Here is a 26,752-nt window from a genome sequence, read left to right on the forward strand (position 1 = left end):
GAGCCGCCAGCACTTCAACGCAAATGGTAATTACAAAAATTAAATAGCGTACAAGGCATCCATGCACTAATAAGGTTCACATATTTTAATTCAAATCTGAGAATCATATTATTATTTAGTACAGGAGTATTTTATAATTAATAATGTAAGTTTCATTTGGGATGAACTTGTCTATTACTATATGATCCATGTACCTCATCTTCTCTTTTTTATAATCCTAATTTTCATTTCTTGAATCAATATTGATGTGAGATTAAATTATACTATAACTAAAAGACAACAATAGAAAAGAAAAGAGAACAAAAGATGAAGCAACATCATAATGATAAGGTAATGATTGATTGAAATATGCAAAATGGGAATAGAAATTGATTTATATAATTGGCAGCAAAATGCAATGGAGTTAGGAATCATCGTAATGAGGCATACATTTTAAGCAATATGCATGTATTTTTCGGTCTATATACTAGGAATCTTGTTATAGGATTCCTAGTACCATATGTAATCTGGCTATTTGCTTAAATACTTTTACAATACATAATACTATGATTTCATAACCTTTATAAGTATCATATTAGGGTCAAGTACATATCGAAATTTTAATTTCGCCGATCTCCTCTTTCATCTCTAGTCACGTCAAAAAACTCAGAAATAAGTGATAGAATTACGGTCGTCACAAATATTGTTGGTGCTGTCATTTCTGCCTCAAGATCAGCACCACAATCGTCCTCATATTCCCCCATGCCACATATCTGCCATCAGATACCTTTGAAGCTCACCTTCGCACATTATTTTCTTGTCTAAATGAAATTTCATCTTTAAAAAATAACCAAGATTATTTTAGTGTATATCTAAACATTATTTTGAGGAAAAAAAAGAAGAAGTAAAAGATCATGTACGAACGGCCCCAAATATGATTTGTCATTTTGGACATTTGGGTTGTTGAGTGTCCTCATTGATTGATAATAATGAATTGGGCCATTTTTACTTGTAAACATAGTTTCCAATAGCTCACAATTTTTTTACTTTTTTTTTTTTTTGATAAATTACACAAATCCCGACCATATTACCTAATATTTCTTACTTTTTCAAAATTTACATAAAATTTTATTTTTTAACTTTATTCTTATACATATCAAGAAAACACCACATCCTATTTTTACCCCACTATTAACTCATTCAAGATTTCCTTCCATAAAATATCTCCCTAATTATCAACAATTAAATCATTTTCCTTCCTGGTTTTTTCTCTTCCATTAATGCTTATATCATTCCTTCCTGATTTTTCCTCCTCCATTAATGCATGCAAATTTTTTTTCTCTCCTAAAATCTCTCTCATTTTTTTTTTTAATTATTGATACATATATAAATTTATTTAGTTATTCATAAATGTTTATTTTTTTAATGGTGATTCATATGAATGATAAATATGATATCATTCTATGGGTATTGCGGTGATTCATACGATAGATACATTTTGTATGATTTTAACGGGTGATACATATGATATTAATGGGGGATACATATTGTATTCTGGTGATTCATATGGTAGATATAATTATTGAGTGATTCATATGATATTAATGGGTGATATATATGATATTATGGTGATTCATATGGTAGATACAATTATTTATTTTAATTATTGGGTGATTCGTATATATGGTATTGTGGTGATTCGTATGGTAGATGCAACTATTTATTTCAATTATTGGATGGTTCATATGATATTAATGAGTGATATATATGGTATTATGGCGATTCATATGGTAGATACAATTATTTATTTCAATTATTGGATGATTCATATGTTATTAATGAAAGGTAATGGTGTAGTCAGTGTAGGAAACAAAAGTAATAATATTTTTTTAAAAAAAGACTAAAAGCAGAATTGAAACATAATTAAAATTAAATCTAAAAAAAACAGACTAGAATTAAAGACGAAAAGGGAGAAAAAAATAAAAAAAATATATCTTTCATTATTAAAGACGAAAAAGAGAAACATAATTAAAACATCTAAATAAAATCTAAAAAGAAAAAAGAAAAATATCAGATATCTTTCCTTAAATAAAAGAATACAATGAATAAAAGTGAATCTATTATTTCCCCAAAATAAATATCTTGTTAGTTTTAAATGTATCACTTTTTTATATGTATCATCATATAACATATGTTATTAATGAAAAGTAATGGTGTAGTCAGTGTAGGAAATAAAAGTGATAGCATCCAGGCTAGCCCACTTGCATTAAGATTGATGGGTTTCAATGTGAATCAAGAATATGTTTATGATGGGAGAAGAACCCAAGAACGAGTCCAAGAATTATGAAGAGGAATGAGCATAGTGTTACACATATTTCATGATTCGAGTCTAAGCCCAAAAGGAAGAAGATTGGGCCCATATGGATTGTGAGTAAATTTGGAAGCTTTCCCTTATTTTCGTAAGGAAGAATTTTTGGTATTATTTTTATATGCTTTCCTAGTCCTAGTAGGATTTTATTTTTTATTTTCATAATAGTAGATCTTAATCCCATGCTATTTGGGATAGTTTTTTTTTTCCTATATATAGGGATGAATTTTGTTATTTTCAATCAGACAACATTATTATTAATTGAGAGATTCTCTTATTTACACCTTTGTGTGTGGCTACTTGGGATTTATCTTGTAACCCTATAAGAACGATTCTTTACGAGGTAAGATTAATTCTTAATTTGATATCTTTGGTTTCTATTAAAGTTAATTAAAGAAGGTGATTAGTGTTATATTAATTGTTGTCTTTAGTTTCTTTGAAATAGGGGTCTAGATCACTTTTGATCTAAGTTCTTAAATTGACTCTATTAGTATTATAACTAGTCTTAATCCGTTAATTTTGAATATTAAGATCAATTAGGATTCTTAGCACTTAACCTCGAAATTGGGGACTTTATTCTCCAATTTTGCCTATCTTTAATTTCTTGCCTTTAATCTTAGTATTTTCGCTTCCGCATTATTTTCTTGTTCATTAACGTAACCCGATTCTTATCAAAAAGTAATAATATTTTTTTAAAAAAAGACTAAAAGTAGAATTGAAATATAATTAAAATTAAATCTAAAAGAGCACACTAAAATTAAAGATGAAAAGGGAGAAAAACACCCCAAAAAACATATCTTTCATAATTAAAGACGAAAAAGAGAAACATAATTAAAACACCTAAATTAAATCTAAAAAGGGAGAAAAAATAGATATATTTCCTTAAATAAAAGAATAAAATGAATAAAAGGGAATCTATTATTTCCTTAAATAAATATTTTGTTAGTTTCAAATGTATCACCTTTTTATATGTATTATCTTATAATATATGTATCACCATTTCAAAAAATCGGGATAAAATGTAATTAACAAAATGGTTAGAATTTTATGTAATATCACTTAAAGATTCAGGATTTATGTAAGTTACCCAATTTGATTTAACATAAATTTCATTTTTTTAAGCTAATTACTTTTTATTCCAATTTTATTTTAAAAAAATTACTAAAAATTTTTGATCTAATACAAACGAATACATCACATACATCATATTCCACATGAATACATCTCATTCTTCAGTGATTTATCCGAACTCTTAATTAAAATAAAAAAATTATGTAATTATTTAAAAATTTGAAATTTTAAGTAGTTATATTAAATTAAGTTGTGGTATGATGTTTTTTTTTAAAAGAAAAAAAAAGGTTTCAATGAATCCATAGTAGTAATGGTATGAATTTGTGAAGTATTTATGTTCTCACGAAGAGGAGATAATAAATACTACTTCGCCCATCTTAAATATTGGGCATACTTCTTTAATGTTAAGAGTGAAGTTAAAAAATAATTATTAATATTAGTCTTGAATTTCTAAAACGATAATTATTTTGGAGCTAATTTTTCAAGTTAGAATGAAGTATAAGGGATAAGTAATTTTGGGATAAAATGAAGTATCATTTTATCCCATGTTTGGTTGAAAGGATTAATCAATACCGTGATAACTTATCTTATCATTTACACTATAGTAATGAGATAACTTATATCATATGCATGGTGGGATAAGTTATCCTGAATAATTCCGAGATAACTAATTCTGAAATTAATTATCCCGGGATAACTATTTCCCAACCAAACAACCCGCAACAGAGGGGTTAGTAGATATGTCACAATCCAAATCCAAATAATAACACACAGAGGTCAAAGTCGAATAATTTTATGGCCAACTTTATCTGATTGGATCTTTCTTAAGCACTACTTAATAACTAAATGTTAATAAAATAGATGTAATGATAATAATCTGTTTTTGATTATATCTTAACATAACTCACGGATAAGTCACATGATTTAAATATTCCAATTCTAAACATTCTATGACTTTTTCTTCAATTCCCTTATGAGAATCGAATACTTGGTAAATAAAATTTTAATTACAGATTACCTGTTATAAATATGTATTTACATTATAGTGAATGTCTATTAATATCTATCAAGATCTACTTTGATATCTATTAGGATTTGAAGCATCCGTCTTTTACTCAGACTAGGAGTAAATTTCCCCTATAAATAGAAAGGTTTTGTTCATTGTATTAACAATATTATGATCTCTCATCTCTCAAGAAGAGAAATAAGAATTACTTTTTATTCTCTCTATTCTTCTTCTTTATTCTTTCTTGTTTTATAACACGTTATTTTTTTTTATTTTATAACACGTTATCAACATGAGACTCTACCGTCTCAAATTTGAAGGCTAAGGCTAAGGTAGCAAAAGAATTGGAGTTAATCTTCTGTCGATTCAGGTATGCAATATTTGTTCGTCTAATAGCAAATCTCACTTAATACTAATCTGCTTTGTGACTTGGAATCTAAATATTTATCTAGTCTTAAAACATTAGTTTTCATCCATTACCATTAGCAAAGAATATTAACGCCATCAAGTCAAATTTAAAATTAGTTTTCTACAACTATTAATGATTAAGAATTCCTATGTACACCAATTATGAAAAGATAATAGCAAACAATTGTTAAAGCATCTTAAAAGTGCATTACTTTCTCATTACACGTGCTCCTATATTCTATGTGAAAAATTATATTTTATGTCCTTGTGGTTTAATCTTACTAATCATCTTTGATTTTCTCTTGTTCAATTTTGATGAGTTTAAATATATATGACATCACAAGTTTATTATTAAATTAATATAACTCTATTGAATTTTTTGGATCTGAGGAAACCTAATTGGTTCAAAATTATTTATGCCTTAAATTTGTTCTTGAAATAATAGTGTTAAAAGTTATGATGATCGATTTAAGTCTCATGCACCATGACGATAAGATGTTGGGTTCAAGTCCCATTGATTTATGTCTAAGACGCCTTTTTATATGGATAAGATATTGAGTTTGAATCTCAATATACCATATTGATGATATTATAATGGCTAAGGCAAAATAATGGGTGTTTAATGAAAATCCATGAAATTCGACCCATTGAATATGCTCCATTCCATGAAGTGAATGTGATAGCAATATATGATAAGTCTGAAATATGATAACTTACTTCATTCTTGAGGTGTATGTAGTAGCAGTGCATTATATGTCTAAAAGAAGACAAGCGATTAAATGTACGAATATATGCGTGGAGGGACAATATGTTTATGATCATCAAAAGTGATGATATTTTCACACGCATATTATAATCATAAGATATGATAGAGAAAAATTCTCTACATCATATGTATACCTCCATTTGCTTCTGAAGTAGCAAAATCTTGAAAGAGGTTATAAGCTATTATAATTTGATAGGCTTAAGATACAATTATATTCCATTTCTGGGAAATGAGAAGCTTATTAATGCAAACGTGTACTTGGTTGTGATGGTATCACAACTCACCTCCGAATGAGGCAGAATAACTGAGTAGAGTTATTTCAAAATCTACTTCTAAAGTAGTAAATCTGAAATTTATTCATGTAATAGTAAATCTGAAATTTATTCATGTAACAGTAAATCTAAAATTTACTAAAGAAAAAAAAGTACATGTCATGGTAAACTTGGAGTTTACTAGAATAAAAGTTCATAAATTGATATGAACGATTGTGACATCTCGAAGATATGCATATTGAATATTAGACATGTATTGAAGAACTAGAAGATTCTTCGAGAATTGTTTATGTCATTTGTTCTCATGATAAGTTGGTTGGACCAACTAATGTTGGGATTGAATTCCTTAAATCTGAAAAATATAAAAGGTGAATATGGGCCCGTTCACCTATCTTGTGATATGTTGAAAAGATGCATCAATAAGATGATCACATGTACATTCATTTTCAAACTGCAGTTTGACATTCATAAAGTTGTTTGCTCAATAAAATTGAGTTAAGAACATAATTTTCAGATTGTTCAATCAAGAAAGTTATCTTGATGATGATGGTTTGACATTAAATGCATTCGATAAATAGCTAAACCATCGCTAATGAGAACAAAGCTTCATGTGTTGATTTGAAATATGATATGTTGCATACAATAACACTTATATGCATTAGACCAATAAATTATGATTATTTCTTCACCTTCAGTTGGTTCAAGGTCATAAACCAACTATTCTACCTAATAGTTTTGATGTGCGGTATACGATTAATAAATATACCATGATGCACAAAGATGGATTCCTCAAAGAAGATAGAGGATGTATGTTAGTTTTCCTAACATAAAGGGAAGATTATAAACAGCTATGAAATGTGTTAGAATTATCACCAGATCCTCATTCAAAAGATATTTCAAGTCAAATGCCGAAAGCATTTCATATTTAAGCTGCAAGTGCTCCTATTTTGTGTCCATGAAGGACAAAGTCTATGCATGCGTGAAGTGTGGTAGACCAATCGGTTCCAAATGAAATAATCCTTGAAAAGGATAAGGAGCAAATAATCACAATAGGAAGGCAATGTCCACGACATAACACTTTATGAAACCTTATGAGAGGTTCAGGTACCTGAAAATAATGAAGTGATGAGATCTCAAAATGTTATGTCACATTGTGAACCGATACAAAATGATATATCATCAATATCTTTGATACAATATTGGCGCAATATTGTGAAAGATTATGAGGATCTGAATTTTACGTTAATTTAAGCATGCTGACGTAGAAACATTTATCAAGTGACATGAAAGGATGCATCTTGGTAAGCGTAAAACTTATTTGATTTGCAGTTCAGACACTTGAAGCTAGGATGTCATACATGAAATGTTGAATATTGTCACTTGACAAAATTTATATGAAAACTTCTTTAAGGATTCAAAATATAAAAGTTTCTGGGAAACTTATTGATAATCCTTATATTGTATAAGCTTATGGCTTGAAAATTATTGAAACTCTTGGAGAGTTTTCAAAAGCAATAAGATTATTTGTTGAAATGAGAAATATACCAATTTGGACTGGTTATGAAGTACCATATCTTAGTACAATTGGTGCACTCATGTATCTTGTAAAATACTACAAGACCCAATATAGCCTTTCGCTCAATTTGTTAGCAAGGTATATTTCTACTCCTACTACGAGACATCAAAATAGGATAAGATACATGAATTTTAATGATTTTCTAAAGATTGCAGTCCCGATATTACTGGTCATGCTGATGTTGGGTACTCATCTAACCCGCATAAATCTCAGTCTCAAACATATAATGTGTTTATATGTGGGGATACTGTCATATTTTGGAGATATACAAAGCAGTCTATCTAGTCACTTTATCGAACCATGATGAGATAATAGCTATTCATGAAGCAAGTCAAGAATGAGTATGGTTGAGATCCATGATACATCTCATTCGAGAAAAATGTGGCGTGAAATATGACAATGTACCCGCAATTTTATACGAAAATAATGCAACATGCATAACACATCTTGATGGATTCATAAAAGAAGATAGAACGAAGCACACTTCATCAAAACTTTTCTACATAGCTCCAAAAGAATGGTGATATTAACGTGCAACAGATTCGTTCAAGTGACAATGTGGTTGTTTTATTCACCAAGTCTCCTTCAATTGCAACTTTCAAGAAGATGGTGTACAAGATCGGGATGCAAAGGTTCAAGGATGTTCTCATTAGGGGAAGTTAATACGCGTTGTACTCTTTTTTTCTTACGAAGTTTTGTCTCACCGGAGTTTCCTTGTAAGATTTTTAATGAGACAGCCTATATGCGTATTGTTAGAGATGTGTACTCTTTTTCCTTCACTAGATTTTTTTTCCACTGGATTTTTTCTAGTAAGGTTTTAACCAGTCATATTATCTATCTAGACATTTAAGTAGGAGTGTTATAAATGTATTTACATTATAGTGAATGTCTATCAAGATCTATCAAGATCTACTTTGATATCCATTAGGATTTGAAGCATCCGTCTTTTACTCAGACTAGGAGTAAATTTCCCCTATAAATAGAGGGATTTTGTTCATTGTATTGACAATCTTACGATCTCTCATCTCTCAAGAAGAGAAATAAGAATTACTTTCTATTCTCTCTACTCTTCTTCTTTATTCTTTCTTGTTTTATAACACGTTATTCTTTCTTATATTATAACACTATCCTTTTTAAGCCTGACTTGTGGAATAACCGTAGATATATATCATTATTAAAATGATCTGAATTAACTAATATTTTGTTTTCTACTAGACTTCCTAAAATATATGAGACTCTAAATATATGGTAGGAGAATTAATTAATATTTTTCTTTCTACTATTCAATTAGAAAAATACTCTTAAATACTTCTATAAATATTGAAATGTACGTTAAACTAGAGAACAAACCAGTTTGCCTATTCAGAGAATATGATTGATGTTCATCTAACGTGACTCGATTGCATGTCTAGATTGGTGGATGTTTGATTTTCTAACCCTCAACTTCTTCAGCGTTTTTGTTAGTATAATAAAATTCAACATGTGTGTGTGTATATATATATATATATCTTCGTTGTTTTCATTCAAAATCATTCTTTAGGTTCAAAACTTCCCCTCAAACAAAGAATTAGTTTGATCAAAATTGAAGATTTGTGATCAGAGGTGAAGCCGGGCCCTCTTTAAAGGGTTCGTCCGAACCCTCTTCAACGAAAAAATATACTATTTATACATGATTAAAATTATTTTTTATGTAATTATAGTAGGTGTTGAACCCCCTTCGACTTAGTTTTAATTTCCTTGAATATTGAACCCCCTTACTTGAAATCTTGGCTCCGCCTCTGCTTGTGATCATTATTTTTTTTTTATAGTTTACAGGTCGTAGATGAATGTCGGTTGGCTTTGAAGAATTTCTTGTGTAAAGGTTAGTTTTAATTGTATTGTGTTGATGTCTTTATTATCTTGTTGTTTTAGTTTAATTTACAGATGCTACATGAATGTGGGTTGTCTTTGAATTTTTTTTTAGGTAAATGTTAGGCGGCTTTGAGAAATTTTTGTGTTTAATTATATTGTTTTGATATTACTTTTATCATATTATTTTGTTGCAGTTTACAAGTGATAGATAAATGTTGATAGGATTTGAGGAATTTTTTTATATAAAGGTTAGGTTTAGTTGTATTATTTTGATATCTTTATTATCGTATTATTTTGTTATTGTTTACAAGTGGTAGATGAGTGTCGGACGACTTTGAGAAAAAAAATTTGTGTAAAGATTAGATTTAATTGTATTATTTTGATGTCTCTACCGTTATATTGTTTTGTTGCAATTTAAAGATAGTAGATGAATGTCGATTGACTTTTAAAAATATTTTTGGTAAAAATTAGGTTTAATAAATAAATTCTCTATCCTTACATGCTCAAAAGATATTAAATTTAATTATTATATTCATCTTTATTATTTAAATAAATATCCTATTTAATATAATGTTTGAACTCATTAAAATAAGTTACAGCCGTACACCTAAACTAGTAAAACTTAAAACCTCAAGCCAACTTAAAATTTAAACTTCAAAAATTGCTGCACTAGCAACAAGATTAATACTGAGTGGTTGAAGTCTTTGAAATCTCTATAATTATTTATGTATGTAACAGTGTCCTACATTTTTTGTTTTAAAAATTGTTAACTCACAACGTCACCCTCATAATTTATTTGTCAAAAAAAAAAAAAATCACAGTAACAGACTCAAAAATGTTTTTCTTTTGCAAAAAAATAAAGAAGTTCTTGAAATTCTTAACGTTTTATTAGTGGATATGGTTTCTTGAAATTGGTGGAATATGCCAAGTGATGAGAGCCAAGCACTAGTTAAAGAGAAGAAGAGAACATTGCTTAGGTCCACCAAAAAACAGATATTTAATTGATATATATATATATATATATATATATTATTTTATTTTCGTCATACGATATCTATATTGCACTCCCGATTAATTTAAATTGTGCAATATAAGGTTCATTTTGGCCGTTGAAAGTAATGCTCCTTAAATGATTTTCTTTATATTCAAAACCCGAACTTAAATTTTTTTTATTAAGAATAAGACAGTCTCACTATTATACCCTAACCCACATTGATAGATGTATTAATTGATATAGTGTACACTTTTAAGACAAACATATAGTATTGGCCTTGATTGACAAGGTTGTCATAGCATGGTCGGAGTTATTCAATGATTGAGAATTGAGAATGTTAATTTATTTTCAAACTTTGTATTTGACTTTAATTTCAAATTTCTCACCCCGCCAATAACATTATAATCATGACCCACCCCAATGGGGTCCTTTAGCTTGATCTTATTGTTTTATTAGGGCTTGAAACTCAAGGCAATAAGTTTTCTTATTTAGTCAGTGCTAATTTGAATTAATGGAATTAATAAATCGAAAAAGTATATTGGAGAAAGGTAATTAAACGGGACATGATTAGTGGTTAGGTTTATAAGTAAATATTCAAACTAACTGAATGGGTTTAACATCTACTATATATACATAAAAAAAAATAATTGTAACCATGTATAAATAATATAATTTTCACTGAAGGAGGTTCGAGCGAACCCCTTAGATCAAGGGTAGCTCCGCCCTGGACATGACGCAACTTCAGATTACCAAGGACATTACATTAGATATGAGAGTGTAGAGAACACATATTAGGATAGGAGGTTAATCAGGTAGGAGTATTATTTGATTTTAAAGAGTTTTGCCTTGGTGATATTTGTCGTTGTACTAGTGGTCGTATTGTGGTCCTTGCTTGTTATATTTATCATAGTTTGTGGTTTATTGTGTGTCTAACTATCCTATTATTTTGTAGTTCTTATTTCTTTCTTGTTGACTTTGCATTGTCCCTTTGTAATTAGTTGCTTTATATATTTTTCACTATTTTCTTTTGCTTTGTACTTGAATTTGTTGCACTTAAGATGAGAGTTTTTAAAAAATAACCTCTCTATTTTCTTGAGATAGTGGCAACATCCGTGTGTTAAGACCATATTTATTTAGGACTTGTTTGACCATGAGAATTTTTCATTTTTTAAAAAAAAATTATTTCACGTTAGTGAAAATTGTGGTGTTTGGTTGTAAGAATTCCAAATTGTTTTTGTAAAATTGAAAACTGGTGAAACTTGTTTTCACTTTTTTCCAACTTCATTTATTACTATAAATGATCTCATTTTTTTATTTTTACAAAAATAACCTATTAATTTCAACCAATAACTGAAGTTAAATGCCTAACTACCACATTACCCACTTTTTCCTACTTTCATAAATAAAAGACCTCAAAATTGAAGGCAACTTCCTCAAAATCTCCTCATGATACAATGGAACCTTAACCGTATATTCTAGCGACTCCTTATACAAAATCAACAATAAAGACAACATCATTATCTTCTCTCACATTTGATTGTTTCTTCTAGGTAAATTAGTTAAGTTGAGTAATTTTGATAGTTTTCAAAAATTGAGGTATAAAATTATATTTAAAAAAGTCTTTTCAAAAGTTAAAAAATAAAAAATCTCAAAAGAGATACCAAGTTTAATTTCAACTCCAAAAAAATTTAATCGTCACGACGAAATGCCTATAAAAACAATAAAAAAGGAGATTCCAAGCTGTATCATCAAAGAGGAGGAGAGGGGTTGGGGCCATAAATAGGGTAAGGAGGACGGTGGGTGTCGTAGTACCCCACTACTTTTGTAGTGTACAGCTTGTCACTGCTTTTGCTTTACAAACGGTTGATGCTTGTCATTTTTCCACACTGAACTCCAACTACCCAATATCCACATCAAATTCTTTTTTTTGTTTTGTTTTTCAAGGTATTTTCACAATCGGCAGTTGTGAGACTAATCTTCCGTTCCTATGATCAGTGTACTAAATGATAAGAAACTGACCACAGAGTTTTTTTCATTCACCATAGGTGGGGATCGAACCTCCAACCTCTTGCTTAAGGGGTGAGGTACTGAATCACCATACCAACTCCTGTGGTTTCCACGTCACATTCTATTGTTACACCCTTCCTAAATCTTTCTTGTTTAAGATGTGTATCAGTACTTATTCAATTTAAGAAAATTGATGAATATTTTATTATTTTATATTTATTCTCTTTTTATTAATATATATTCTTTATTATTTAATATATTTTTGATATATTAAATTTATTATTTAAAGAGTAATATAAAAAAATTATGTTTATTCATAATTATTTTTTTAATATATTTGTCAAGTCAATAATGAAAAAATAAAAATGAACAGAGCAAGTGCTAATATTATCTTACTGTTATAATTACTAGTCATTTAGTAAGATATATGAGTAGTATTAAACAAATTGTATTAGTATGTAACGCTGAGATTAATTATGTTGATATTATTTGATTTGTCGTATTAAACGATAGGATGTATCGAATCAGTAATACTATTAAATAAGGTGTATTACTAAAAAATCATTTGGTAGGAGGTCTTAGATGCAGTACATAACTACATTTGTTCGCTTTTAAATTATTGATTCTTTATTCGAAAAAGGGATAAATATATTTTCGAACTATGATTAATGATACGTATATATTTTTTGTCATATTGTAAGTAGGGGTGTTCATGGGTAGGTTTGAGTCGGCTATTGGTCAAAACCATAACCAAACCGACTTAGTCGATTTTTATATTTCTAAAACCAAACCAAATCAAACAAAAAAATAACCATCGATTTGATTTTTGTCAGTTTAGTTCGGTTTGGTTCGGTTTTTACGGTTTATAACTTTAGCTAATGATAAAAGTTGAAGATTTAAAAAAAAAAAATTCAATCTAACATATGAAATGTCAACCGAGTGTTGTATCTCAACCTTGAAACTAAGATGTCAACTTAGTGTTATACTTCGGCAAAGCCATGAACAACACCATATGAACACTTCTAAAAAAATTTTACAAACTACATTTAACAGAATGATATGATAACCCCCCGCAAAAGGTGAACACATAAACTTCTTGCTCGATAAGGTTCAAAAAGAAAGTTAAAATTAGTGATTGTCTATAGTCTAATGAAAATTAGTGATTGTCTATAGTCTAATGAATCTTAGCTGTAAATTTCAATATACAACAAGATATTATTTTCAAAATTAGTATCATTTGTTATTCAAAGTGCGAAATTCATTTAGAATCTCATAAGGTACTGTCAATTGAATGAAGACGTATGACTGAATGTATTACGACTAAAGTTAAATCATGATTAAATGAAAATATAAAATATAACAAATATGTATATTGTATTTATGAATGATAAATAAATAATTATAATATATATATATCGGTTCAGTTTGGTTATTTTATCTGTTATTTAAGAGTAAAATCAAACCAAACCAAAATAGTATCGATTTTATTAAATTCAAAATCAAACCAAACCAAACCAAACCTAATCAAATATCGGATTTTTTAAACGGTTTGGTTTGAATCGGGGTTTGGTTTGGTTTTTAACCAAACCGTGAACACCCCTAATTGTAAGTATATATATGCCTCTGTTGTTAATGAAATGATATGTATATGTCTCTCATACTAATAATAGGGGCGTATGTATGTCCAAAGTATGACAAAGGATATATACGTATCATTTATCATAATTCTGAGGTAATTTTTTATTCAAATAATTTGCCCAACCCTACTACCCGACCCAATAACCCATCGAACCTGATTTCAAACCAAAATCAAACCTTCTACCCGACCCAATAAATCCATCGAATCCTATTTCAAACCAAATCGACCCACCTCTACTTTTTTTACAAACTCGATAGTCCCTCTGTTTTTCTCTTAAACGTGAATCCCAATCAAATTGCAGTGATTGGTTACTGCTACTAGTTAGTGTTTACTGTTTGGAGGGAGTAAAGATTAAGGTCAGAGGTGACCAGAGATAGGGTGTAGTGATGGTTTGAAGGTGTGAGATTTTTTATTCGACGGGGACAATAGCTATGTGGTGTTGACCTATGATGGGTAGTGTTTTTTCATACGAAATTTCGCTGAAGTTGAAATGTGAGTGGTTCAATTTATTTGGTATTATTTTGGGGCATTTTCGATTAATGATTTCCTTTTCTTCTTTTGGCATTGATAGCAGTGAGTGTTACTGTATTGTGTGTGTATATCATTATATGGGTGGGAAAACTCATCTCTCAGATTTTAATTGGGATTGAATTGGGTAGTGAATTTATTGGGTCAGATAGTAAGTTTGGGTTAATTATTTGGGATAAAAAATTAAAACAAAAAAAGAACTAATATATATCCGAACTATGATAAAGGATACGTTTATGCCCTGTCATACTTTTGGTACACATACTTTGGGATTTACTTTTATTTTGTAAAGATTTTGTATTTGATTTTAAATATCTTCACTCAAAATAAAAAGAGGTGTACACAAGTGACATCGCAATATTTGTATTTCACAAATTCTCAACCTAAATAATACTCTCAAAATCCATTACATTGTGGATTCTACTGAGCTAGAAGAAATTAAAGCTTGCATGAATTCACTTTCAGTTCCTCCTAAACAATTTGGATCCATATTGAATGCAAGCTTGGTGATGTTGTCAAATGCAAATGACAAAATGGTTCGATGGATTGTCGTACTATGTCCGTTTTGTAATGTGGACACTTCTACTTACATGTTTGTCATCTGGATTCTTGAACTCACTAAAAAGCAATATTTTAAACCCTTTGACCGTTGACCGGACCTATGTGGTATTAAAATGACTGACTAGGACGAGGCGCATGCTTGCGAGTAGGAATTAATTTTTGATTAATTTTATATTAAAATAATTTAAAAAATTAAAAATAATATTAAAATTTAAAAATTATAATTAAAAGGACCTTCCCCCCCCCCCCCCCCTCCTCTTTCCTCATTCTTCAAGTATTTTTTAAAAAAATAAATTTTTAAAAAATTTAAAAAAAAAATCTTCCCCAACCCTCTCCCCCATCCAGCACCCCCCACTCCACCCCATCCCCCGTCTAACACCCCACCGCTACCCCATCCCCCATCTAACACCCCACCGCCACCCCAGCCCCATCCAGCACCCCCATCTCACCCCAACCCCATCCAGTACCCCCTACCTCACCCCATCCCCAGTCTAACAGCACCTCCACCCTATCCCCGCCCCCCATCCAGTACCCCCACCCACCCCAGCCCCCGTTTCTTCACATCAGCCACCCCCCAAACGCACCATCCCCCCTCCCCATTCCTCAACACCAGCCCCCCACCCCACCCAAACCAAAAAAAACTTTAAATTTTTATTTTTTTATTTTTCCTCTCAATTCAAATATTTTCCTATATTTTTTAATTAAAATTTAAATTTGAAATCTTTTCATATTTTTTTGATATTAAAATTTAAATTTGAATTGAAAGTGAGTGATAGTGGATATTGAAAAATTAGTGAATTTATGAATGAACTTGAAAAATCTTAAAGTTTGTGTGAATTTGTTAAAAATATTCAAATTTAAAAATTAAAAATTTATTATGTTTATATATATGAAGTATAGTTAATAATTTAAATTAATCAGAGAAGAATTTTAATTATTTGGAATGAATTTGATATTTAATTTGTGAGCAAAAATAAAAACATGATTATTTAAATTTTTATACAATTTATAAAAAAAAATTATCTAATTAAATTTATTTTTAATATTTAATTTCTTATGTAGAATTTTAAAAATGACATGAAATTTAATGTAATGCCTGAAAATGACGTGGAAGTTGATGTGGCAGACGTGGCGGCTGGCGTGGGCGAGTGTGTTACACTAACCCAAAAAGTGTTTAATATTGATTTTTAGTGAATTTAAGGGCCCAAATGACAAACATGTAAGTAGGAGTATCCACATTATATTAGTCATTTTGTTAATGCAAATCTTCCTAAGATGTCCTGAATGTCAATAATTTTATTCCTTTTGGTTGCTGCTTTAAGAATTGGAATCAATCGCGTATGAGAGATATATGACGTAATTAAGTAAAAAAAAATACTTCCCGATAGACATTCAAGGGTGTGGCCTAGTGGCAGGTATCTCATGGATCGAGGTATATGAAAGTTGATTCGAACACCACAATTATCAAAAAAGAAAAAAATTATCTCCCGACAGTGCTTAACGTAAACGTAGTTATAGAATCCTTAAGTATTAGGGGGTCGTTTGGTAGCTCGTTAAAAGTTGTCAAATTCAAATAGGTCTAAAACAAAATTCTTTTTAATCACGTGAGGTGAGGGCTTTTTTTCTTTTAAACGTAGAGAAGATTGTAACATTAAATAGGCAGTGCTTACCTATTGATTACCAATTCTATTTGAGGTTTATTATTATTTTATTTCTTCTCAATTGTTTTTTATAATTTGGGTGTTGAGTCGGTTTATCAAACTTTGTATTGTGACATTAATCGATAAGAAAAAATTCCTCCATTTTCTTCGTGAAAACCTATTCTCATTTTTCATGTATAACCTCCATTATACATGCATAAAAATCTATATGAATTACTACCAAAAGCAAATTCAAACAAGTATGATATGGTATGACTACTTAGAGAACTATGTTTATGTTTTTATTGTTTCTTACAATATATGGTATGGTATAATTTAATTTCATGATTTGCTAATCATGAAAAATGACACTTTATGTAACTACAGAGTTGAACTGAGTTTGTGCATAAGTTTATTTACACCCGTGAGAGATGCTTTGTCCAGGCATTTTCACTTTATGTCAAATTCAACTCCAAGTTGATGTTTGGACATGAGAATTCCAAATACAACTTAGGCCCTATTTGTTTGCACTTAATGGAGGACTGAATCTGAATAGTTCATACTTCAACCCATTAAGTGCATTTTTTTTAATAGCCTTTTAAAACATCTTAAAACCTCTAGTTCAGACTTCAACCCATTAAGTGCATTTTTTTTTAAAAGCCTCTTAAAACATCTTAAAACCTCTGAATTAGTAGACATGGAAAAGAGTCTGAATGACATTCAGACTCTTTTTAAACACAATTTATTTCCTCAAAAATCTCAAACTTTATTATTTTTTCTAAATACGTTGTTCTCCCACCCTCTCTTCACGTTGCTCTCTCTCTCTCTCTCTTCATGTTTCTCTCTCTCTTCCTTCCTCTTCCTTTTCGCAGTATTTTTCTTCTCTTTCAGGCATGATTCACCAAAACTATTTATAAATATTTTTATTATCAATTTAAGCATGCACTATTTGCTGCTCAATATCCATGCTCTACTCCAGAAAATATAATTGGATCTTCAATTGAAATCATGTTTAATCTTCTTAATTCATCACGTATAAAATAAAGGTGGAAAAGATCGGCATGTAGTTTGTTTTGATTCACTTTAGTTTTTGCAAGAATGCACATAGATGTATATTGTTGTTTTGCTCATCGTGTAGGATAGAGCATGAAATAACAAACATTAGAATTCATTTAAGATTAGAAGTGGAACACTTTAATTTGTTCTTTTGCTACTTTGTACAGTCCTATTAGCACATCCTTTGATGCCGTTATAATATGTATTATTATTTTAACTTCTCAGTCTTCTGAACCGGAAGTCTATTGAAAATATCCTACTTGTAGAGTTTCATACTACTCCGTCAAGAGACATTGATTGAATTGATAATTTCGGAATGAAACTGGAAGTGGTTGTATGATATAATATTTTTCAAATAATATAATATTTTATTATTTTTTAATTTTAAATTGCATATTTATTACAAATAAATAAATTAGTATATTCAGACCTTAAAAAAATAAACAGTCTTAATCATTCAATATTCAGATGTAGAAACAACATCTTAATCATTCAGACATCGATTCAGATTCAGACGTTTTAATCTTAAAAAAAAAAAAAGCAAATGCACCCTTAAAGTTGTATTTGAAAAGTAAAAAACAAGAAAAACTTGTTTTCACTTTTTTACATCCTTCTTCTCTCACAAAAATTCCAAAACATAAATTAAATGGAAAAAAAATCACAAATACAAACACAACTCAACTTTGACTACAACTCTTAACTCTAAATAAACTGCAAAAAGTAAAAGTAATAGGACCAAAAAGTAAAATTCAAATGAATGAGTTATCAATTTCAACAATTTCAATCAGCTAATCTGAAGACCATTTAGTCAACTTTTCTTTGTCCTTTTATCTATGGGCAGAATTATACATTGTAACATACTGTTTTCTGCTCCCCTGTTATGAACTCTCAAAAATGAGAGTTTTTGTAACATACTTTTTCAACAGATTTACCATATGTTGAATACCCACGTTGCTTATGTCCCCATCATCTTCAAGTATGATTATATGAGTGTGTGCTACATTGATACTTGTGCCAGCTTCCCTATTCCTAACAAGGATTGCCTGGCAATAACCTATTGAGACTCGCAAGGTTTCAATTCTAAGTTGATCAAGCATATTCAGGATGGTGTTGCCAAAAATCCAACCATTTACCTTATATCTCTTCAAGGAAAACACTGCACCCTTGAGGTTTATGAGAAACACTGCACCCTCAAGGTTCATGGGCCTTGTAAACATCAAATTTGGTGAATGTTTCACCAGGACCAAATCGGTCAGAAGAGGTGCATCCACATTGACAGAAAACCTCGAGTGGTTTTCCCTATCATTCCAATCCTCAATCTTTAAAACCATAAACTTCTTGAGCACCAACTTCATTATCTCGTTGGGACCTCCATAACAACAAGATTGCAACGTTAACTTGTTGATATTATGGCATCCACATATTACTCCATCTTCATCATTCAAGGCAAAGCCACATAAACTAACTTCTTTCAAGGTGGGCACATCCCAATGCTGCGAAAGTGTGATTAACCTGTTGGATCTTGATGTGGAAAGACTCAGATGAACCAGTGTTCTCGATGTCCTCACCGCAAGGGGAAATGATATAGGATACAATACATGGTCTAAGCTCCCTTCTTCTCCCAAATTAAGTTTCAAGATTTTCACTTGGACAATATGATCCCTAAGCCAACCCTCGATGTTCCTCATCAAATCGTAATACAATCCACACGTAAAATCAATCTCTATATTTGATAAACCCACGCCATGAATAGTTGAAATATAATTTTTAATGAACCTATGATATAGAAAAACATTTCTTTGGGGCCCACTAAAAATGACTTTCAAAGACTTCATGTCTCGATAGAGAAATCGATAACTACTTAAAAGGAGTGAAGTTCGGACTAATGTTTTCATATCTAAGAAAGAAAAAAGATAAGTGCGAAGGCATATCGGCAATTCAGAAAGCCTATCTGCCATTGTTTCTTGAATTGAAAGTATACTTATTTTCTTGAATTGAAAGTATACTTATTTTCTTGAATTTATTAATTTTGTTGTGCTAGTATGGATACGTTATTATTATAATTATTATTTATAGATACGAAAATGCTCCTATCAGAAGAAATCCAATTCCATTAATCCAATAATATCATAAAATTATTTCCTAATTACTTACTTACTTGATTCTCTTTAATCCTTAATTTTAGAACTTGCTAATTTCTCTTGTACATTTTTATTGATTCTGAAAAATAATCGTTGTATTAATTTTTGTATCAAAAATTTCTCCTACTGGTAATTTTACAATGAATTAAAATCATACTTGTAAAATTTTTGAGTCCCAATTTATTTATTAATATTTGGATTTGAGAGTTAAACGAATCAACTTTTTATTATACTTATTTTCTTGAATTGAAAGTATACTTATTTTCTTGAATTTCTTAATTTTGTTGTGCTAGTATGGGTATGTTATTATTATAATTATTATTTATAGATACGGAAACGCTCCTATCAGAAGAAATCCAATCCCATTAATCCAATAATATCATAAAATTATTTCCTAATTAATTACTTACTTGATTCTCTTTATTCCTTAATTTTAGAACTTGTAAATCAAGCTTTAACCGATTGAAAAACTTGACATCTGATAAATTTAATGTGTGTGTGAGATATTTTTTTTTAAATTATTAAAAAAATCTATTCATTTATGTTACACTAATGATATTTGAAATACTAACAATTGGAAAGATTTCACAATTAAAGATTGAAAGATAATATTCATTTTGAAATTTAAATATTCATAACGAGCAGCTATTTATAGACCATTAATATTTTAAAAGAGAATAATCAATTAATAAAAATATCTCAACGATGATCAGTTGTGGAACATCCCAACTAGTAACTGCTAATAAATTATTGTTCCATGAGTAATTTTAATTTTGTTGTGCTAGTATGGGTATGTTATTGTTATTTATTATTTATAGATACGCGAAACGCTCATATCAGAAGAAATCCAATCCCATTAATCAAATCCTATCATAAAATTATTTCCTAATTACTTACTTACTTGATTCTCTCTATTTCTTAATTTTAGAACTTGCTAATTCCTCTTATACATTTTTATTGATTCAAAAAAATAATTGTTGTACCTATTTTTATCTCAAAAATTTCTCCTACCGTTAATTTTACAATGAATTAAAATCATGCTTATAAAATTTTTGAGTCCCAATTTATTTATTGATATTTGGATTTGAGAGTTAAACGAATTAACTTTTTATTCTAATTTATTTTACAAGTTTGTTAGAAAATGATATATTTTACCGTCAAAATTAAACTAGTTTAATTTTTATATAACTTTTATAGTCCCAATTGTATAGACAACATTAAAAAATTTGAATCTCAAAAAGTGAAAAGTGTCATAAAATTGAGGCATTGAGACTACTATATTATAGAATAGTGATATGTTTCTTATGTTAATTTTGGTGATTGCTTTGAAGGTTGATACTATTAATTGATCCAAATTAGATGGTGTTGAATAAAAATAAAGTAGAAATTGACGATCAATGAAAAAGACAAGATTGATCCTTTGTAATTGTCATAACAAAGTCGGTGTTAATGAAAAAAATACCGCTATTATGATGGTAAAGTTGGTTGCTATTAATAATTATTGATGTTATGATGATAGTTGATGATGTGTTCATGATTTGATTTAAAACTAAATCAAATTGTAAATCAAGCTTTAACCAATTTAAAAAATTGACATTTGATAAATTTAATGTGCGTGTGAGAGAGATATTTTTTCCATTTTTCTTTTCGACAGAAGTTGCTTGACTATGTTTTCTAACATAACTGACGTCTCTATGGAAGGAAAATCCAACTTTGGGTAAATTCATTTACTTTTTTTAAAAAAAATTAATTCATGCAAACTCAATGATGAAATATTATATTATACATTTATACTATAATTTTTGCATTTACTGTTTATGAGAGAACAAAAATAAATGTACAAATCTCGCCACTACATCAACCAAATGACCACTCGTGGTACCAATCCTTAATTATTTCATGTATGATGTGAATTACTTTACCCGGATATTTCTATAAGTTGAGTGACAATTTGAGGAATTAACTCTAAATATAATACAATTGAAAGTAAGTCAAATTCATAATACAATAATAACAATAATAATAATGATATTAAAATTCTCTAACAAGTCTAAAACATATTCTCTAACTAGTAGATATCCATCCGTCCTTTTCTTTGTTCTATGGAAATCGCGTACTTCTTGTCATAAATTCAACTGCTTCGCTAAAGTTTGCTCCACCATATCGCACTTAACAGACCTTTAGGGATTTGGCTTACACCATTGGTTTTAAATATATTTAGCTACATATATATAAAGGAACCATAAAATTTCATATTGTGGGTGTTAGCCCATGATCTTCTAAGTGGGCCCGGGCACGGTCTGGGCTAAAAATTGATCTGCAATCCCCCTTCGGGCTGTGGCGTGGCTCTAGATGGTATAGCAGGGTTAGCGGGACCATTTGGGTGGTCACATGGGTGAAACTGTGCGGACGAATCATTTTTAAGCCAATTCGGTGGGTGTTAGCCCACGGTTCTAAGGGCAGGTCCGAGGCCCGAGAATGGTTTGTGCCAAAAATAATCGATGGCCCCCCAGGCGGGTTGTGGAGTTTCTCTAGGTCCTTCGGCAAGGTAGGTGACCGGTGGGGACATTTGGGTGGTCAAACAGGCGAAACGGCGCGAACGGGCCGTTTTCGAGTCAGTTGGATGAATGTTAGCCCACGGTTTTTTGGGTGGGCCTAAAGCTCGAATGCGGTTTGGGTCAAAGTTGTTTCACGTCTACTCAAAGAAGGCGTCAATTGGGTATACGCTACCTACTCGACTTTCGCTCATCCACACGTCGACCAACCATTAGGCGGGCAGACCAAAAGTCTTTTATTAAGTCTATATAAAAGTCCATTTATTCTACAAATCATCTTTTTCAACAAAAAAAATCAAGAAATAGGAGCAGATGTCAAGAATCACACTTTGACCTCTCGTGAGAATACGTTTCCGGGGATACCACGACCTCCTCCTCCTCTACAATGAACTGGGCCGTCTTTTCTATGATCAAGATCAGGATCGTGAATACCTACAGCGAAAACTTCAGCGTATCTCCCATTTTTTACGGCGATCGTCGAGATGTTGAATCTGGAGCCCAACAACTACATCAGCCCCACCATCCCCTTAGTTTAGGATTTAATTTTAATGTCTATGTAGTTTTAGTTCATTGCAAATAATCTTTCATGCTTAAGATTTTTGTTAGATGAAAACTTCTTCTTTTTGCCCTTTTTGCCCTAATGTTTGTGTTTATATTATGTTAAACTATGTAGCAATGAAATAATGAAATGAACTACTTTTGTTTCCTAGCTACATATTGTTTAAACTATGTAGCAATGAACTATTTTTTGTTTCCTACATATTGTTTCTTCTTGAATTTTTTATTTTTTTTATAAAATTCAATAATCTATTTTTTATTAATTAATTATTCTCTTTTAAAATGCTAATTAATTACCGGTATTAGTTAATTATCATTGGATTCAATATCGTCACAGGCGTTAGGGTCATTTTCAAAGAGAGTTAAAATGTAATTGTCAGTGATAAATACTCAATATATATATATATATATATATATATATATATATATATATATATATACCTTTCAAAAGAGGTAAGATCCGGTGAATCGGAAACAATTAATTAAGAATTCAAAACTTTTTTATGGAACAGACATATGAATATGCGTGGATCATACCTTTCATTCCACTTCCAGTCCCTATGTTAATAGGAGCGGGATTTATTCTTTTTCCAACGGCAACAAAAAGTTTTCGCCGTATGTGGGCTTTTCAAAGTGTTTTATTGTTAAGCATAGTCATGATTTTTTCAATCTACCTGTCTATTCAGGAAATAAATAGCAGTTCTTTTTCTCAATATGTATGGTCTTGGATCATTAATAATGATTTTTCTTTAGACTTCGGATACTTGATCGACCCACTTACTTCTATTATGTTAATATTAATCACTACTGTTGGGATTATGGTTCTTATTTATAGTGATAATTATATGGCTCATGATCAAGGCTATTTGAGATTTTTTGCTTATATGAGTTTTTTCAGTACTTCCATGTTGGGATTAGTTACTAGTTCGAATTTGATACAAATTTATATTTTTTGGGAATTGGTTGGTCTGTGTTCCTATCTATTAATAGGATTTTGGTTTACACGACCTGTTGCGGCAAATGCTTGTCAAAAAGCCTTTGTAACTAATCGTGTTGGGATTTTGGTTTATTATTAGGAATTTTAGGTTTTTATTGGATAACGGGGAGTTTCGAATTTAGGGATTTATTCGAAATATTCAATAACTTAATTTATAATAATGAGGTCAATTTTTTATTTGTTACTTTATGCGCTGTTCTCTTATTTGTCGGTGCAGTTGCTAAATCCGCCCAATTCCCCCTTCATGTATGGTTACCTGATGCCATGGAGGGGCCTACTCCTATTTCGGCTCTTATACATGCTGCTACTATGGTAGCGGCGGGGATTTTTCTTGTAGCTCGGCTTCTTCCTCTTTTCAGAGTTATACCTTACATAATGTATTTGATCTCGATTATAGGAATAATAACAGTATTATTAGGAGCTACGTTAGCTCTTGCTCAAAAAGACATTAAGAGAGGTTTAGCCTATTCTACAATGTCTCAATTGGGTTATATGATGTTAGCTCTAGGTATGGGGTCTTATCGAAGCGCTTTATTTCATTTGATTACTCATGCTTATATAGCGACGATAAATATGCTTAAACACAAATGGTAGGTAACCTAGTCATGATTTTGGGGCTGATTAAGTGTTTCCTCACATGAATAAGATGACAAAAACAATTTCAAGAGTATAATAGGCAAAAGTGGTTACAAATTACAAAATAAAAGTAAATCCATCAAGACAAAGCAATTTATGTGGAGAATCGATGTTTCATATAATCATATGTGTCCACCAAATCAAACCTTAGTGAGTGACTTCCACTAGTATAACCAATATTGGCATTATATATACGTTGACAGGTGGGGTGATTTTGGTGGAAGATAAGAATGCGAGATGTGGGATTGAGATGGATCGAGCATGTAACAAGAACAATATAAGATGCACATATGCTCAGTACGGAAGTATGGGAGGCTAGATATGGATCGATTCAGAAGAGGTAGAAGTAGACCGAAGAATATTGGAGAGAGGTGATTAGAATATGACGCAGTTACAACTTGTCAATGATATAACCCTAGATAGGAAGGTATGGATAACACGAATTAGGCCGGTAGAAGGCTAGTAGGAGGGAGTGTGTCGTGGGTAGTATGTAGGAGTGCTAATGTCATGCTATGCTGGTAATTTCTTATTCTGCTTTTTACTTTCTTAAATTTTATATCAAGTCAAATATGACCGATGGACAAATAAGCGTATCTTACTTGAAAAAAGTTATATAGCATTATTGACATTGACAAGAATTCTGCTAAAAGCTCATATCAAGTGGAATTTTATACAATTTTTGTAACTAAATATAGAATAAAAGAGAATTTATTTTAGTGTCCTTGTGTCTAACCAATTTACAAGAAGATATATAGTAGCAAGTCTTTTCACTATATTCTCCATTTTTGCAAGAATGTATTTTGAGATGAAAAAGTTTTGGATTGCAATAAAAACATAGGAGATATGATTTCTATTAGAACTTAAACAAATAGAAAGAATATTTAATATGAGGACTCATAATTTTATGAGTAATTGATCGGGTCTGGCCTTAAAAGTCGTCCATATAATCATAAAAAAAGATTATTTACCATGGTAAACAGTTTTATATACACATTTCCAATCGAGCTAGTTGTACATATGATTTACTTGATTAAATAAAATCTTTTTGTTTCGACCAAAAATAAAAGTCATTTATAAAGAAATTTCATAAATAAAATAATATATCATTTAGTTGCTTGAGTGACCTATTAAATAAAATAATATAAGATAAGTAAAATATTTTGAGTGAAATAACACAAAGAGTTACGTGACATTTTTTTTGATAATGTATCTAACTAAAATTTGAAAAATATAGCAAAGTAGTATTTGAATAATATTATATAAAACTAAACAGAATAATACCTTGTCCTAGCTTGAATGTAAAAGGCTTTCCTTTATCATAGCTTGAATCAAAATATTTCCCATCTTGAAGTTTCACTCTGTAATGAACTATAAATAAACCAAAATAATAAACAAAAACTAATTAATAAATTAAAAAAATCACATGTTAGATTTTATGAGTGACAACAAAACATATTCAGTATAGTCCACAAATTAAAGTGTGTATAAGAGGGTAGGACGTATGTAACCTTACCCCTATCTTAGGTAAAGATAGCGTTTTTGATAAACTCTCGGTACAAGAAAAATAATTCAAAAAAAAAAAGAAGAAGTGAAAGCATAACGAAATATTCTAAACAGTAATTACAATCAAATAATATGACAGTGGAAGTACAATAAATTAGAGGAACAATATTATCAGTGGCGGAGCCACCTTTACTCCAGGAATTCATCTGAACCTCCTTCGACGAAAAATTATACTATTTTTACATAGTTAAAAACATCTTTTATGCATATATGGTAGATGTTGAACCCCTGCGACTAGTTCGTATATTTACTTTTGAACTTTTTGAATAAAAATTCTCGCTCCGCCATTTAATACTATGACTACATACCTTGGATTTCATCACCCGGAAATGGTGTCTTCCAAGAATTCCCTTTTTGCAAAATCTTTTTTCTCAAGCCTTTCCCAATTTCTCTCTTTGGTAATTCTTGAATATCACTTCCAACATTCACTTTGTTAATTTTCTTAGAATTAAAATCTCCCATTTTTGCTTTTTTTCTCTTTAGTAAAAAGAAGATAAGTTTGTTGTAGTAGACAAAGGAGAACTTCAAATTGTAGATAAGTTAGGGTGTGTTTGGTATGATGGACCAGAAAAATAAGTTG

At 30.2% G+C, this 26,752-nt stretch overlaps 1 protein-coding gene across 3 annotated transcripts; it reads right to left on the reverse strand.

Annotated features, from left to right (window-relative positions):
• Positions 1–358: 358 nt before the first annotated feature.
• On the reverse strand, positions 359–26,683 carry LOC124886383 (70 kDa peptidyl-prolyl isomerase-like). Of its 3 annotated transcripts, none has more exons than XM_047394402.1 (3): positions 26,481–26,683; positions 25,891–25,977; positions 359–752 (listed from the first exon to the last, which is right to left on the reverse strand). In XM_047394402.1, the coding sequence occupies exons 1-3, from the start codon at positions 26,632–26,634 to the stop codon at positions 730–732; spliced, it is 264 nt and encodes an 87-aa protein (XP_047250358.1). In that variant the 5' UTR covers positions 26,635–26,683; the 3' UTR covers positions 359–729. The 3 variants fall into 3 exon arrangements, with proteins under 3 accessions (XP_047250358.1, XP_047250356.1, XP_047250369.1); XM_047394400.1 differs by having other exon boundaries at positions 359–816; XM_047394413.1 differs by lacking the exon at positions 359–752 and adding an exon at positions 6,683–6,978.
• Between the last annotated feature and the right edge of the window lie 69 nt (positions 26,684–26,752).

Source organism: Capsicum annuum, chromosome 1 (assembly GCF_002878395.1).
Source record: "Capsicum annuum cultivar UCD-10X-F1 chromosome 1, UCD10Xv1.1, whole genome shotgun sequence".
NCBI classification, from domain to species: Eukaryota; Viridiplantae; Streptophyta; class Magnoliopsida; order Solanales; family Solanaceae; genus Capsicum; species Capsicum annuum.

Coding starts and splice junctions, on each gene's coding strand:
- LOC124886383 (XM_047394400.1), bottom strand. CDS start 26,634: ATGGGAGATTTTAATTCTAAGAAAATTAACAAAGTGAATGTTGGAAGT. Junction 25,978..26,480: donor TCCGGGTGATGAAATCCAAG/GTATGTAGTCAT, acceptor GTTTATTTATAG/TTCATTACAGAGTGAAACTT. Junction 817..25,890: donor TACATTCAAGCTAGGACAAG/GTATTATTCTGT, acceptor TATTTTTTAAAG/ATGAAATTTCATTTAGACAA.